The sequence below is a fragment of the Neolamprologus brichardi genome, chromosome 19, assembly GCF_056152115.1.
Source record: "Neolamprologus brichardi isolate AB-2024 chromosome 19, ASM5615211v1, whole genome shotgun sequence".
Lineage (NCBI taxonomy): Eukaryota > Metazoa > Chordata > Actinopteri > Cichliformes > Cichlidae > Neolamprologus > Neolamprologus brichardi.
The window spans coordinates 3,271,765-3,287,384 of record NC_142122.1 but is presented as its reverse complement, the minus strand read 5'-3'; the positions used below and the strand labels follow the sequence as shown (position 1 = coordinate 3,287,384).

Below are 15,620 nucleotides of genomic sequence, written 5' to 3'. Positions count from 1 at the left end.
TGTGTGGGAAGAAATCAAAGACCTTTCATCAGTCACAGCGTTTTTTAGCATTGATGAGGCCACAGAAGAGCCTCAAACTGTTGTTGCCATTTTGCTTTCATACAAATAAAACTGAATTGAATAGTGTGGAAGGAGGAACTCTTACGTTAGAGTTTGGCACATCAAGCCTCTAATATCTATAGCTATATAGCTATATTTGTAGCACAGGAAGCACACGAGGCCGAGCAGCAGCGGGACAATGAAAGCTGCTGCAATGACACCGATGTGGGAAGGAGGCACTCCTGAAAAGACAAACAGCCAACAACATCTAACATCATCTCAAAGGTCAAGTAGTTGTTCAAAGGTACAAAAACAGGCATTTTCTCAGAGCTTAATACCAGTCGTGAGAAATCTGCATGCAGTTGCACTACAGTCATAATAACGCCACAAATAAATGCTGTAACGCTCCACAGCGAGGCCATTTCTTGTAAATATCCATGATGCTAGGATTTCCATGTAAACATCATGTATCAAAATGACCAAACATTCTTCTAACTTAACCCGCTGTGTTGTCTCTAATAGAGATCCAGAGACTTTGGACTATATTTAAAAAATGATATTTTTATCTCACCTTTGTCTCCTATTGTTTCTTCTTTTTCTGGCAGGCAGGTGACTGTAAAAGAATATCAGATGTTCACATTAGACTTAAAGGATGGAGGAAAAACGTGACAGAATGCGAATAAAAGAAGGAGATATTCAGAATAATGCTCGTCAAACGTGTTTAGTCTGTTAGCACAGTAATACTCACCAGTGCAGCTGGCCGTGTAATCCTTTGGTGTCCTCTATGAAGAAAAAAATAAAGACACCGGGATAATGATTAAATGTTTTCTGGGGGTTTGGCAGAACAGCGTGTTCAAATTAATACTTTTATTGTTGTATTCTAAGTATTTCAGCTGTTAACTAAACCTCCCCCATCAAAACTAGAGTTTCTAATTATGCTGACCACTGTTGGCCATTCAAACAGTGATACCTGAGTCACGCAGGTTCCACTGAAGATCATGTTGCCGATGCATTTGGAAGAGACAAGTTCGCCAAATCTGCTCATCGTCACCGGCTCCATTTTATTAACGTGAGTTGCAACCACGGTTTGCTGAAACACAAACACACCACATATCACAACAAGTCAGGCTGCACGTAAATGAAGTGCAACCCCATGTAACCTGCATTTTCATACATATTGATGGAAGCGCTTCTGTGAAGTTAAGACTTGATAGTAACTGTTACACATCAGAATACGTGAAGCTGCTCTGGCACGTTTTACTTACCGATGCGTTAGACCAGGTGAATCTGCAGCTGGAATCACTTGGACCCCGAGCATAAGACAGATCCGGGATGTTATATGTTGTCTCGTGATCACGCTGAGTGACGTTGCACTTGTGTGCACCACCAAGATGAAGTAAAACACCTGACAACAAAAAGTGTTTTAAAGTTAAAATAAAAATATAATTGTGCACGTGAAAATAGATTGTTTTCTTTTTTTCATGAATCTCTGGAGGTTTGACGTTTACAGACAATACCTGAAGTTTAGACACAACTAACTTCAGAACTAACAGAATAACTTTGCAGATTACAGCTTTGACATTAATCAGATTAACACACTCTGTGCTCCTTTCAGGGTGTGGGTGAGTGGGTGGGTGTTAAAGATCCCTCCCGTGCCATGACTTTAAACTCCCCACGTGTCTCGGAGACTTTGTGAGATTTTAGCCACGGAAATGAAAACCACAAAGAAACAACTAAAACTTCAGGAAGCGCTCGCATGAATATTTACTGCCGATTACTCGAACGCGCTTTTTGCGCGAGCCGAAGTTTACCGGCTAAAAGTTTTGACGTGCCGGTGACGCAAACCGGACGATGCAATAAAACAGCTGAGTCGGTGCGCGGATTACTGATCAACACATAAACACACTTTCCTCTCTGCCCTACAGGTTACAGTGTTTGTTTGTTTCCAGTCAACCCTTTAACAAATAAACTGATGAAGTTACTCACTTATCCCCATGGCTGCCGACACCGCATTCCCAGCGTGCACCATCCCCATCTTGTGTGCTGCTTTGTCAGCTGACTGCAGGTGTATTTCCCGTTTATGCGTGAGCGAGCAGGAGGAGTGGGCGGCGTGTAATTCCAGAAAAACCAAACCGACTTGTACACCTCTCCCACATCTGATATCATAATCATGAAAGAAAAGTGTTTACTGTCATTAACCACGAAACATTGTTTAGCTTTCTCGATACTGTACTCGGCAAGCAAAGGACATCCTGCACCTGCCCCACCCCCATAGATGTGACACTTGGTTGCGTCCTAACCGCGCCTTTTCTTTGCTTTTAACATCCAAAGCAAGAAAGTAAAGCCTGAGCAACAGGCTACTGTTTATGGAAGATAACTTTAAGTCAATCAAGTTGTTACTACAAAACTGACCCGGGTATAATCGAGTCCGACTGAGGGCGTAATTGACCTGTAATTAAATGGAATTTGAAATTACAATGTAATTATATTTACTTACACATACTTAAAGCTAGGCACACTAAGGATGGTAACATGTCAGATTTTTAAAGGAAACAAAGACATAATTATACTGTGTAAGTACAATTTCATGGTAACTTTGGTAAGTATTATATGGTAATATATTATATTATATGGTACCTATTCCCCCATCTTACATTATAAGTCCATATCCAGTGCATGACAGTGTACTATTATTTCGTTGTACATTCTTGTATAATGATGATAAAGTATCTTATCTTTCTTAAGTACGTGGTACTTTTTTGTATGCCGCACCTTTTTTCCCCCCTGGCCTTCATGCATTCCTGTTTCCACCTGGGACCTCTGTCTTCCGGTGCTTAGCTAGCTTCCTTTTAAGAGGTCTTTAGACAGCTGATAGGCCACCTGTGGACACACCCATGCCTCAGCAGGTGATCACTGTCAGCTAATTGTCCCATGCCCAGCCATTCCACAGTGGATTAAAACAATGTCAAATAACACACTAAAAACATGCAATACAAACAGAATAAAATCATGCAAATAAAAACTACACTTATAAATAAGCATTAAAAATCAGAATAAAACCAATATAAAAGATAAATAGAAATTTCCACTGTGTGACATTTATATATGTGTGTATATTTGCTATATTTATTCCTATATTTGTACTCCGTCATTCCCCTTTATTTGGTGTTCCAACTCTGTAACATGCAACTTCTGTTTGTGCTGTGCTACTGGAAACTGGATTTCCAAGAGGAACCCACCTGAGGGATTAATAAAGTTTTATCTAACCTAATCTAATCTTCTGGAAGAAGATGGACTCAGTGGGCTCGGATCCCATTAAACGCTTTCTGTCTATGCAAACTTTGCAGGAGGCCCAGTTAAACCGTGATGAGCAAATTCTGCCCCATGTTTCCAGAGAGCAGGCTTCCACTGTGCAACAAATTTTTGCATTAAAAGATATGTTGGATCCCGCAGAAATGAGAAGTCTCTAATCAGCCATCTTTTCCCTCTTTATCTACAAGTGCTTCTTTGATCTGTGCTGTCCACACACCTCCTCCACCTCCCGAGCATCCGGAGCGCCCAAAACATTTACGGGTAAATCAGATGTGCCTTGATTTTCCACCAACAAAGTATAACGTATTCGACAGACAATGCTAAGACTGCTTTCATGGTTCTGCTCTCACGGGGGAGAGCTTTAAAGTTGGCACAGGTGGTTTAAAAACTAACCTGAATCTGTTTTGAGGGGTTTATCTGCAAATTCAAGAATCTTTTTGACAAAGGATCCAACTGTGACGTGGCGGTGTTTACGATGTTTCACCTGAAGCAAGGTAGGTGGAGTGTGGCCAGTTTTTCTATAGACTTTGGGATTTTGTTTGACAAAGCTGGACCGGATCATGTGTATCTGGTCGGATAACCATGTGGGTGAATATACACATAAGAAGAGTCTTGATGCATGCTGATGCAAGAAGGAAATCTTCTTGAAGTTGTGTTTTCAGTGGAAGAAACTTGTTCAGAGAAACAAAGTATCCTGGCTGAGTGACGAAAGGTTTCTCCCAGTGAACTACAACTCCCTCAACCCTTTGGAGGGCTCTCCTCCATGTGGTGAGGAGCATAGCCGGGGGAGAGGTGGGTCTGAATACAACGAGGAACAGCCTGTGCACCTCTCACCTTCTGAAGAAGGGACGTTTGTTGGCACCTGTCCTGTGCGAACAAAAGATCGGGTGTAAGTGTGGGGAGACTGGCAGGCAAGATGAATGAGAACTCCTCCCTACCCAGACTCATGGTTTCAGCCAAATTCATCATTAACGCCAAATTCATCATTAACGCTCTTACTCACTGTTTGAAAACCTGGAACAATCCGCCCCTCGACTTCCCGTCTTCATCTATGATCCACCCTGTGTCTGTCCGTCTCATCCTGCCCCACAATATGAAGAGCCATAACATTTTTCATGTCTCCCAGCTCAAGCCTGTCTGGAATGACTGCTGAATGACTGCATTCAGTGAAACACGGCTCTAGTGATTGAAGTTCTTTTTGTTACCTGCAACGAAACTCACCTGTGTGTGGTGAGCAATTATAAATACTGAGCGAGCTGAAGTGGAGTGGAAGAAGTACCACTGGCACCTGGGATTGGGATGTATCACTACTGTGGAATTGTTTTTGCTATCATTGCAAATAAATTCCCTATTTTGAAGGAGCTTCTCACTTGACTCAAGCCTGACAATAATATGGCAAGTCCCCTAAAAAGTACAGCATCCTTACAGTGTAAGATGGGGAAATTACTAAGAGACTATGTGGTACTTAAAATTACTCAATTCATTGATATTATGGACTATTTAAATTTACTTACAGAAGTTTGTGGGACTGCTTTCCTGTAAAATACCTGAAGTAAAGCAGTACTTATTCATGTACTACCTAGTTTGACTTAAAATTATATACAGTTACTTGTAGACTACTTGCAGCAGACAAAAAGCTATAATATAAAACCTGGAACAACGAATTTGCATAATGCATGACTCGTGCTTTTAGACAAAGTTTTTATTCTTTTTTATTATTTTATTCTTTGCAGGTGCATTAGCTGTGAAATTAACATGAAACTGTGACAAGAGCAAAAACAAATACAAGAAACGTGATACAGAAAATGATTTGGTGAGCTTGATAACACACACACACACACACACACACGTTTGATAAGGCAGGATTCATGATGCATTATTTAGGACTAAAACATTCATAATAACTGGTCATAATCACAAGCAATCCAGTACTACAATACAAGTACACTGTACTTTATTATTGCATCTCAACCCCAGGTAGTGTATTTATAATTATTATAAACATATATATCTTATATAATAGAATAATAATAATAAACATATTATAAAAATATTAGCAGCATTTGGATAATAAGTTATTTATAATAATCTTTATAGTGTTGTATGATCTGTATATATACTATGTGCTGTAATGCTATAGGACACTGAAAGTGCACGCCCTGGTGCTGCATCACGAGTCTCCGAGCTTCCACAGCTGGTTTACATCATTAACACTAACATGGGGGTCCTGGCTGGAAGTAGGGGGGTCATTGTTAATTTATTCATGCTACTGGGTCCTCAAAGTGCACTCACTGGTGCAGCAAAGAGTCTGAGAGCTTCCACAGCCCAGAGAACTTTTCACCTGTGCACCAATCGCTCACAGCTAACCGGCAAGTGGAATTAATGAAACAGCGCTGTAACAGGATACAGTTTCTAACACTGAGCTGAGGTTTGTCTGTGTGGGAAGAAATCAATGACCTTTCATCAGTCACAGCGTTTTTTAGCATTGATGAGGCCACAGAAGAGCCTCAAACTGTTGTTGTCATTTTGCTTTCATACAAATAAAATTGAATTGAATAGTGTGGAAGGAGGAACTCTTATGTTAGAGTTTGGCACATCAAGCCTCTAATATCCTGTAACATGGATTTCATTCTGTAACTGTCTTGTCCTAAAAAGCCGCACAGCAAAATATAGAAAAGCAAACCCGCACAGATGATATATTAATGCAAGCATACTGCTACTTAAGTAATGCAGGGGAAAGGACGGAGAAAGCATGGATATAGATTTATCGTGCACCGAGAAGCTGCTCTATCCTCCTCCTGTCTCCACATCAGCTTTTGCTTGCGGAGCCTTCTTAAACATCACACCAGGGTAGAAGCCTCCAGTCTGGCCACAGCATTTACTACCAAAGACAGAGCATTAGTTAGACCATGTTGGACGAGCATGTCATTAAATACAGCTGTTACAGTCAGATAAATACCTCCAAAGTCTATATTTGTAGCACAGGAAGCACACGAGGCCGAGCAGCAGCGGGACAATGAAAGCTGCTGCAATGACACCGATGTGGGAAGGAGGCACTCCTGAAAAGACAAACAGCCAACAACATCTAACATCATCTCAAAGGTCAAGTAGTTGTTCAAAGGTACAAAAACAGGCATTTTCTCAGAGCTTAATACCAGTCTTGAGAAATCTGCATGCAGTTTCACTACAGTCATAATAACGCCACAAATAAATGCTGTAATTTATCTGTGAAGTCATAAATAAACAGAGTGGGTTTAGCACTAGTTTATCAAAGTTTGATCTCCTCACTAACTGGTGCTGAAGATCAGTTCTCTGCTAACATGAGCCACAGCGAGGCACCTGAGGCCTGAGCACGCTACCTGTGTATCAGATGCCTACCTGTGGTATCAATCAGAGCTTCTGGGGGGCAGACGGCTGTAAAACAACATCAGAAAATCACATTAGACTTATGAATGAACACAGAAACTCTAACACGGGCTGAACAAATAAAGACAAAAATGTAATTTAATTAAATTTAGCACGGTGATACTCACGGGTGCAGCTGGCTGTGTAATCATATGCTCTTTGCTATGGAGAACAAAGACACAGTGATTGTGATTAAAGGTTGTTTTCACAGCATTGAAAGCGAGTGGACGTCTTTAAGTTCTTTAAACTCAAAGACGTCCACTCGCTTTCTTTCCACGACCTGGATGACTGAGAACCCACACAGACATTTTCACAGTATATTCATCTCATCATTTCCAGATTAAACCCCTCCTATGAACACACTGTTCCCCCCACAGTGCTTAACATAACTCAGATAATCTCTTCCCTCACATGTTTGCATTTTTAAACGTTTTTTTTTTTTATGACTTAATTAGTTCATAACATTTTTAAAGAGTCAAACCTTTATCACGCAAGTGGCTTTGAAGCTAACGTCGCCGATGCATTTGGAGGTGATTAGTGTGCCGAAGCTGCTGCTCATCACGGGCTGCAGGAACAGGCCCTGGTGGTGTGCGATCACAAAATCCTAAAGTCATGGAATTTAAATAAATAATTAAGAAAACAATTCAACCACATTATATTAAAACAAGCCAGACTATCACACTGTAAGTACGTCATAATAGATCCGAATGCCTTCTCACTGCACACATGTTGATGTGTCATAGCTGCTTATGTTGGACAGATCAAACTGCTCTGGTCTATCACACTTACGGTTGCATTGGACCACGTAAACATGCAGCGGGAAGCCTCGTTTCGCATATCAGGGGACAGGTCTGAGATGTTGTATGTAGTCTTTTGGCCAGCGTGAGTGACGGTGCACATCATGTCACGTGCACTGCAAAGATGAACAAACACCCCTGGGAACAAAATGCAGTTTGAAGTTAAGTTATGTTACAGTTATGCACGTGAAGATTTTATCAGCACTTAGTGCACGAGACAGTGAAGGTAAAGCTCATGCTGAGAGGTCAAGGACTACGTAGGTCAAAGTAGGTCACGGTTTCATTTTTCTGTGTCAGATGTTAAAGTTGAGCTGTTAAAGTATGCTGTGTCGTCCCATAAATACTGGGTCACGTGGTTAGTGGCACCACTCACACACACACACAAACACACGTGACAGCGAGGAAACCTACTCCACACACCCTGGCCCGCCCCCTCCCGCCTCCCGGGAATTCCCTCAGTATTGCCGAACTTTTAACACTCGTGACTGGTGACGCCATGTGTGTGTGTGATATGTGAGTTATGCGCTGATGTAAACCGTGTCCGCACACATAAAAATCCATAAAAAATCCAAACTACCCGCCATTTGTGGCGAACACAGAACTATTAATTCTGCAATAAATACAGAATACATGCAGAATACTACAGAAATTACTACGAATACTAGTACCGCCCCGAACTGCATAAATAACATAATCTAATAGTGTAGGACTACAAATACTACCGGCAGCAGCTTTAATATAAAGCGGTAAAAATCACAGCGAAGAATAATTATATTATAACACATTCAAATGTCCTTAAAGAAAGCCGATAGAGCTGCTTCACAGAGTGACGCAACAGTCAGAACATGTCATCATTCGCTCCAAATCTTTGCCTCTCTGTCATGCAGCTTTCACGCTTTGTTTCCAAGCAACAAAACAATAATAGTAATCATATTAATTATCGTTATTAATGAACAGGTCACTCACATAAAAGCGCGACAGCAGGGAACATCTTTCCTCAAGCGTTAACTCCACTTCTGTCATGAACCTGCAGCCGGTGTTGTGCCAAACACCGCCTCCTGGAGACTTCTGTCTTTCTTGCGCTAGCATTTTTTCACAACGTTGCAGGAAGTGAGGCTTTCAAAATAAAAACGCATATTCCAAGTTAGAAAGAAGAAGCTTAGATTTCACTATTTCTCAGACGTGGGTGAAGTTTAATATTGGTCTTTAAATCAAATTATTTTTTTCAATTTAAGTTTCACTTTATTCCAGGTGTAGTTTTTAATCCAGTGTAGGGGACTTCCTGTTAGTGTGTGAGTGTGTTTGAGATGAGCTAAAAATAACAAACCATAAAGTAATATGTTATTTATCTATAATAATGCAATAAACACGACCAGGTATTAAAACCGCTGCTGAAAAAGCAATGATGATGCATTCAGATCAAATGGAGCAGCTCCTGCAAGCTTGATTGGCACCGATTAAGAGTAGTTTCAACTACTGCACACACACACACACACACACACATTCTCATATTTGAATATTGTGCATTGTGGTTTCAGATTGCTGCATTGAAGTTAGGCTTCTGCTTTTATAGTGAAATCCTAAGCAGAACTTCGTACTTTTGATGATGCAAGCGGGAGTAACTAATACCATGAAAATGAGGGAGTCGGTGCAGCAGGACGGGAGCGGGTTTCGTGCTGATGATGTAATCCAGGAGGATGCACTGGGCTGCTGGGATTAAACCTAACTGAATGTGATACACGCGCTTCTGCGAGTACAAGCATGTACTCCTGTCCCTCAGAAACTAAACTTGGCCAATATCCACCTAAATGTAGTCAGTTTCAACAGATGCTGACATAAATTCCTAAAAAAATCAGAGTGAAAGAAAATTAAAAGCATTCGTGACCTGATGTAGCTGAAAAAAAAGTTAAGACCGCAACGAGGTTGAGGATCAGAGACTCAGTGTGAGTAATGTGCAGTATAGAAGGTGCTTTCACGTGAAAGTAGACATCAAATAGAGCGCGGCCTTGCCCACATTGTTTCAAGCTTCCCAGAAGCTCATCAGCAGAGTTACAGAGACAACTGCAAAGCAAAAAGCAAAAAATCCCCTTCATTGTTTCACTGTATTGTCAGACTAGCTCCTTGGAACTGACGTGAGGGTTACTACAGTTCAGGTAGCTTTTCTAGAAAGCTGCTTCAGTTTTTATGATAGCAATTTCCATGTACTCTAGAATGTTATGAAGAGTGATCAGATGAATTGCAAAATCCTTCTTTGCCATGAAAATGAACTTAATCTCAGAAATTCAATTTCCACTACATTTCATCATTCAGCATTTCATGCCATAAAAGGACCTATTTCAATAATGTCCTCATCAACTCAGGTGAAAATGTTGACAAGCACAAGGCTGGAGATCATTATGTTATGCTGACTGAGTTAGAAAAGCAGACTGGATGTATTAAAAGGAGGGTGATGCTTGAAATCGTTGTTCTTCCTATTAAACATGGCTACCTACAAGGAAACAAATGTAGCCATCATTGCGATGCATAAAAAGCGCTTCACAGGCAAGGATGCGGTTGCTACTAAGACTGCACCATTTATCAGATCATCAAGAACTTCAAGGAAAGAGGTTCAATTATTGTGAAGAAGGCTTCAGGGCGCCCGAGAAAGTCCAGCAAGTGCCAGGATGGTCTCCTAAAGATGATTCAGCTACGGTATCAAAGTGCCACCAGTGCAGAGCTTGCTCAGGAATGGTAGCAGGCAGGTGTGAGTCCATCTGCACGTACAGTGAGGCGAAGACTTTTGGAAGATGGCCTGGTGTCAAGAAGGGAAGCAAAGAAGCCACTTCTCCAAAAAAACCCATCAGGGACGAACTGATATTCTGCAAAAAGTACAGCGAGTGGACTGCTGAGGAGTTGGGTAAAGTGGTTTTCTCTGATGAAGCCACTTTACGATTGTTTATTTACGTTTAGGGTCCTGCATTTAATCATCAGTCATCTCTGGCTCTCTTACAGCATGTCTTTTGTCCTGTTTCCCTGAATCTGGTTCTGCAGGAGGCTTCTTCCTGTTAGATTGGGAAGATTTTCCTTCCCACTGCCAAAGCAGTGCTTGCACATAGGGAGCAATCAGATTGTTGGGGTTTCCCTGAATTACTGTACAGTACACTGTATGAGCTTTACCTTCCAATATTAAGGGCCTGGAGATGACTGTTGTTGTGATTTTCACTAAATAAATAAAATAAAATTGAATTGAACCAAATTTTCCCTCTCATCTGAAAAGCTTCTGTCCTGAAAGACGTGGAAAAAAGAAAGGAGTTGCACCCACAACACACGATAAAGACAAAATCATGATCACAAACAGAAGATTTTATTGATTTTAAACAAAAGGAAATCAAATATACATTTCATCTACAAAGCAAACCAGCTCTTCTTACAAACTTTTCCACGGAGGCCCTGAGAGGTCAAACGCACTTCCTTTGGAAAACAAGGAAGTGAGACAATAACGTGACGCAGCAGCTGTGGAAGTGACAAACGGAGAGCAAACAGCTAATAGCACACATGTATCTACAATCTCACATCAATTATGTGATGATTGTGTTTCTACTTGTGGATGTTTCTTCAAGTTCCAGTGGATTTGATCTCTCTGGGCCATCGTAAATTTCACATTAAAATCCTAATAAAAGCCCTTCATCAAACTGTCTGCATGCATAGTTTAAAAGTAAAGAAAAATCATGTCCTCAGCTGCTCCCATTGGGATCCAAGTGCATCTACAGATAAAGTGCTGCAACTTTAAATGTCAGAGTTTTCTTGTAAACTGCTGCAGGCTCCTTCTTTCTAGTACCGATACCTGCAGCAGGCGGAGGTCAGTCTAAAGAGGCACACAGCATTCACTCCACTGATTTTAAAGCTTAAGTTGCTGATTTTTTTCTCGTAAAAATTTAAATCCTCTAATAAATTATGCCGTACTCTTACTTGGTAACCCGGTAGTAGCAGAATAGCCCATGAAGTCATGAAACTGGCCTTTTTCACGGCCATTACAGCTCTGATCTACTGACCCGGTGGACACATTTTACACATTAATCCACTAAAACAATGACTTTATCATTAAAGCGTATTTATTATACTGGGGGTCCTGAGTGGAAACTCTTTGCTGAGTTTCTGTAACTGCCTGACAAAAACACAGAAAAACAAAATTATATAACGGACGCGTATCGTTAATAAAATACTGCAGAGGCATCAACACAAAGTTTGAATCCAGCATGTGCAGAGAAACTTTTACATGCTGCTCTCTGGATTTCCCGTCTCCACATCAGCTGGTATTCGGACTTTCCTCTGCAGTGCGGAGTCTTGCGTCACGGGCACACCATTGTTTCTTCAGTGACAAGAGAATAACTATTTAAAACACGTCAGGTAACTGTGATGCATTTATATGCTGACACAATTAAAAGAATACCTTCTAGAGCGCACGAGGCACACCGTGAGGCCTGCCAGCAGCAGGACTGTCAGGATAACCACAACAGCAATCATGAAAGGAGGGACTTCAGTCAAGCAGGACTCCCCTAGTACCAAATCACAAAAACAGTTTCCTCAAAACTTATTCCAGTTCTGTGATGCACGACTTTTGTTGTGCTGTAAGAATGAAAGTGAAAGACAGCTGTCTGTGGTTTTGCAGCTGCAGCAATTTTACTCCAAGTAACAGAAGATGCGTGTGGTTGAAAATTTCCAGCATGCGTATCATACGTTATGCAGATTAAGAGTTTTGTCCCACCTTTTCCATCAAACAGACCTTTTGCAGGGCAGGAAGCTGTGAAAGAAAGAGAGAAAAGTCATAAAAGCCTCGCACGATATGAAAAGGAGAAGAAAATATTCAGAATATTGCTCATGTGGGAGGAAGGTGACTAACTTGTGCAATTGGCTGTGTAATCTCGAACCGTGCCCTGTGGAAAATAAACATAGACAAAGAAGCATTCTCAGTTTATCTTTACATTTGTGGCTGTGATACTTCAGAGCAGGTTTATCAGATTTCCACAGCAAGCGAACCCACTCCTAAACTAAGCCCCTGCGCCCTTACTGTTCTTTGAAAACACTTTGCCCACAAACCATGCAAGCACAGAAACGTCACCCTCACATCTTAGATTGTCTTTTATGCTCTAATGTACCTCTAAGACGACATGTCCTTCATAGACAATATTTGGGTAGCAGCTTGAGGTGACGAGAGTGTCGCAGCTGCTACTTATCACCTGCTTCGCGTGGTCCAGGTGGTTTGCGAGGACACTTTTCTGAAGTCAGAAAATAAGTAAGTAAGCAAACTTTATTTATTAAGCGCTTTTCACAGACAGACAATCACAAAGCGCTGTACACAAATATTAAAATAAACAATAAAATCAATAGACAATATATACAATGTAAAAGATCAAATGTAAATAATGTAAAAAAAATATAAAATATGTAGATCAACAAAAGGCTTGTTTGAACAGAAGAGTTTTTAACTGTTTTTTAAAAGAATCCACAGAGTCAAGCAAACGTAATTGTAGTGGTAAACTGTTCCACAGCCTTGGTGCAACAGACTGAAAGGCTCTGTAAATAAAAAGAAATTTTAAAAAACAGTTCATCACACAACAAAATGTTCTTACAGATATATTTGAATAAAGCTTAACCTTAAATGTATGATAATAGTGTTAACCACATCTTAAAATGTGAAGCTGCTCTGAGTCGTCCTACTCACGTCTGCAGTGATCCAGAAGAACTCGAGCTTGGATCTGTTTGCATCCATGGAATCAACAAACTTCTGGATGTTGTATTTGGCTGTGCCACCACCGTGGGACACATTGCACATCAGGTCCTGTATGCTGGAGAGCTGAAGTCCACCTGTGGACAAAAATGTGCTTTTATTATTTAATCTTTATATTTATGGTAAACACAAACAAGCTAATAAGACTCAAAACCGCCATTAATGTCTTTATGCTTCTATGAAAAACAGACATTGTCCTAATCCGTGCATACAGCTGTACTGGAGTGACAAGCTCAGGTATACTGATATACCAACACTCTGCAGATTAGAGGTAAGATAAAGCTTAAAAGCGGTGTTTTGGGTTCTTTAAGTATAGGAAATGCTCTCGTGTGACAGTCTTTGTGCCGCCTTCTTTCAGTCGGGGTATTTTTGATACATTCTCACTTCCCTTGAAGACATACGGGATTGTCTGGACATGTTTCATATTAGGTCTGACAGCTGGTGATTCTAGACCAATAATCACTTGCTCAGATCTGAGTGGGGCTCACAGTAATCAGTCACAGCAATCAACTCCATTGACTTCATTACACGCTGTAGCAGACGTCTCCTCGGCCTTTGAATTGATTATCGATCAGGTAAACAGGAAGGAACACCACTAACGCTCACACCGCTCAAGTTCAAACAGTGAGAGCGATGCTTATCTTTGTGCCTGACTTCTGTCATGACGCATCCTTGGTCAGCTTTAAATGAGCTGCAATGTCACATTTGTAGCATGAATGTGACACTTTGCTTTCTTCTTTTTCAACAAAAAAAAAAAAGTGAAGCAAAGACCCAAAAACAAAGCAACAGTGAAGCTGGGAGAGAAGGTGAGCTTTAAGTGCTTGAAGGAAAACTGAACTCATTCTAACATGGAAAACAAATAAAAGGCACAAATAAAACAATGAATGCAAAATACTCGGGAAACACATTTTAAATGAGTGCAGAAACAACGCGATGCAGCAGACTCACTCAGGTTATTCACACTGAAAGTCTTTTGTTCTTTACTCACTTGAAAGCATCGCTGCCGGTGTCTCGCAGTCTTCACGGTCCTTCTGTCTTGAAACAAACTGCAGATTTTTTTTGAAAGCTCCACACAGAGACCACACCTTTAATTCATCGCAAGGCCCCGTATCTTGCCCTTCACTCCCCCACCTACTTCCTCCAATTCTTTGGGGGAAGACCGAGATGTTTTTCCAGCCACAGGTTACACATCATAACACACCAGAAAAAGGATATTGAGGGGAGTGACGTAGCAAATGACTTTAAAGTCATCTCACATCAGCCATGCAGAGAGAATCACGAAGTTCTCTTTGCGAACAAGAACAAGAAAAAACCACATGGTTTATGCTATGCACACCATGCCAAAGCACACACTGTTGTGATGTGGTTGACCTTTGACCCAAACACAAGGAAAGAGGAAACCAAAGAAACAGACTCAGAGCCAAAATTATGGTTTCAGATTTTAAATATAAACATTTTGCAATGTCATTCTGCAAATAATAAAAAACAGAAGTGTTTATCGCAACACTTTAGATTTCAGGAATGTTTCGTTTGAAGCGTTGCAATAAAGTAAGAGCACGAATACGAACTGAGTGAAATAAAAAATCCCCTTCAGCACCAGGGCTGGAAACCATCTCACGCTTAACCCACGACGCTGTTACTTAACTTGACCTCATTCTTCTTCTTTATTTTCTTTGTTTTTATTAATCACTACATATATCTATAACATTTTTTTTAACATCTATCCATCTCGAGCTGTTTCATTATACCACTATGAGGATTAAAACCACTTTGATTACAGCAGCTGACAAACTGTTTTGGTTTGGTTTCTTCGGTCTGAGACTGCAAATTCTTTGAACGCCACACACCAGTCACCTAAGGTCACACGGTTGTGGCCTAGTTACCTCAACGTGAGGATGACTGTACGCGCAAACATCCACATTATTCATTAGCAGGCATGCTCTGCCAGACGTCTGCTTCATCCTATTGGCTGACACTACTCACACCACATCCATGCGTGTTCTGTATACTAGTAATGTTACATAAGCTGCTGTCTGACCTGCAGTAACCTCACAGAAAGGGAAACACGGTGACATCACCATGTTATGGAGCATGTGTGAAAGTCAATGTTTTGGGTCAAACAGTTTGTGTCTGTGGCTGAATAGAAGCTAAAGATAAATACTGTACATAAACAAGTAACGAGTTTGGAGTGTCGCTGCAGGTTCATGTGCAGGGAAACTCCCACCAGTACGGTGTACATTTTAGGACATCGTCAGGTCTCAAGAAAAAAGTTGTCAGGTATCAGACAAAAAATTGTCAGG

The 15,620-nt window shown here is 40.9% G+C and overlaps 3 protein-coding genes across 3 annotated transcripts; all 3 read right to left on the bottom strand.

The window, feature by feature from the left end:
- Positions 1-141: 141 nt before the first annotated feature.
- Positions 142-2,074, bottom strand: LOC148097125 (uncharacterized). The gene is made up of 6 exons (XM_087833267.1): positions 2,026-2,074; positions 1,305-1,444; positions 1,010-1,129; positions 788-821; positions 611-652; positions 142-281 (listed from the first exon to the last, which is right to left on the bottom strand). Exons 1-6 carry the CDS (start codon positions 2,072-2,074, stop codon positions 142-144), a joined length of 525 nt encoding a protein of 174 aa, XP_087689393.1.
- A 2,970-nt stretch (positions 2,075-5,044) lies between these two features.
- Positions 5,045-8,603, bottom strand: LOC148097124 (uncharacterized). The gene is made up of 7 exons (XM_087833076.1): positions 8,520-8,603; positions 7,546-7,691; positions 7,238-7,360; positions 6,885-6,918; positions 6,730-6,765; positions 6,311-6,410; positions 5,045-6,232 (listed from the first exon to the last, which is right to left on the bottom strand). Exons 1-7 carry the CDS (start codon positions 8,542-8,544, stop codon positions 6,139-6,141), a joined length of 558 nt encoding a protein of 185 aa, XP_087689202.1. The 5' UTR covers positions 8,545-8,603; the 3' UTR covers positions 5,045-6,138.
- Positions 8,604-10,928: 2,325 nt separating this feature from the next.
- LOC118455639 (uncharacterized) lies at positions 10,929-15,618 on the bottom strand. Its single transcript, XM_087833109.1, has 7 exons — positions 14,309-15,618; positions 13,255-13,397; positions 12,689-12,808; positions 12,433-12,466; positions 12,298-12,333; positions 11,983-12,088; positions 10,929-11,901 (listed from the first exon to the last, which is right to left on the bottom strand). The coding sequence occupies exons 1-7, from the start codon at positions 14,316-14,318 to the stop codon at positions 11,805-11,807; spliced, it is 546 nt and encodes a 181-aa protein (XP_087689235.1). The 5' UTR covers positions 14,319-15,618; the 3' UTR covers positions 10,929-11,804.
- Between the last annotated feature and the right edge of the window lie 2 nt (positions 15,619-15,620).

Excerpts from the sequence above, each read along its gene's own strand:
- LOC148097125 (XM_087833267.1), bottom strand. The coding sequence starts at position 2,074 with ATGGGGATGGTGCACGCTGGGAATGCGGTGTCGGCAGCCATGGGGATA. Across the intron at positions 822-1,009 it reads GTGGAACCTGCGTGACTCAG|AGGACACCAAAGGATTACAC; the intron begins GTATCACTGTTT and ends TTTTCTTCATAG. Across the intron at positions 653-787 it reads TTACACGGCCAGCTGCACTG|TCACCTGCCTGCCAGAAAAA; the intron begins GTGAGTATTACT and ends ATTCTTTTACAG.
- LOC148097124 (XM_087833076.1), bottom strand. The coding sequence starts at position 8,544 with ATGTTCCCTGCTGTCGCGCTTTTAT. Across the intron at positions 6,766-6,884 it reads TTACACAGCCAGCTGCACCC|CCGTCTGCCCCCCAGAAGCT; the intron begins GTGAGTATCACC and ends GTTGTTTTACAG. Across the intron at positions 6,233-6,310 it reads TACAAATATAGACTTTGGAG|TAAATGCTGTGGCCAGACTG; the intron begins GTATTTATCTGA and ends TGTCTTTGGTAG.
- LOC118455639 (XM_087833109.1), bottom strand. Across the intron at positions 12,809-13,254 it reads TCTTCTGGATCACTGCAGAC|AAAAGTGTCCTCGCAAACCA; the intron begins GTGAGTAGGACG and ends TTCTGACTTCAG. Across the intron at positions 12,334-12,432 it reads TTACACAGCCAATTGCACAA|CTTCCTGCCCTGCAAAAGGT; the intron begins GTTAGTCACCTT and ends TTTCTTTCACAG.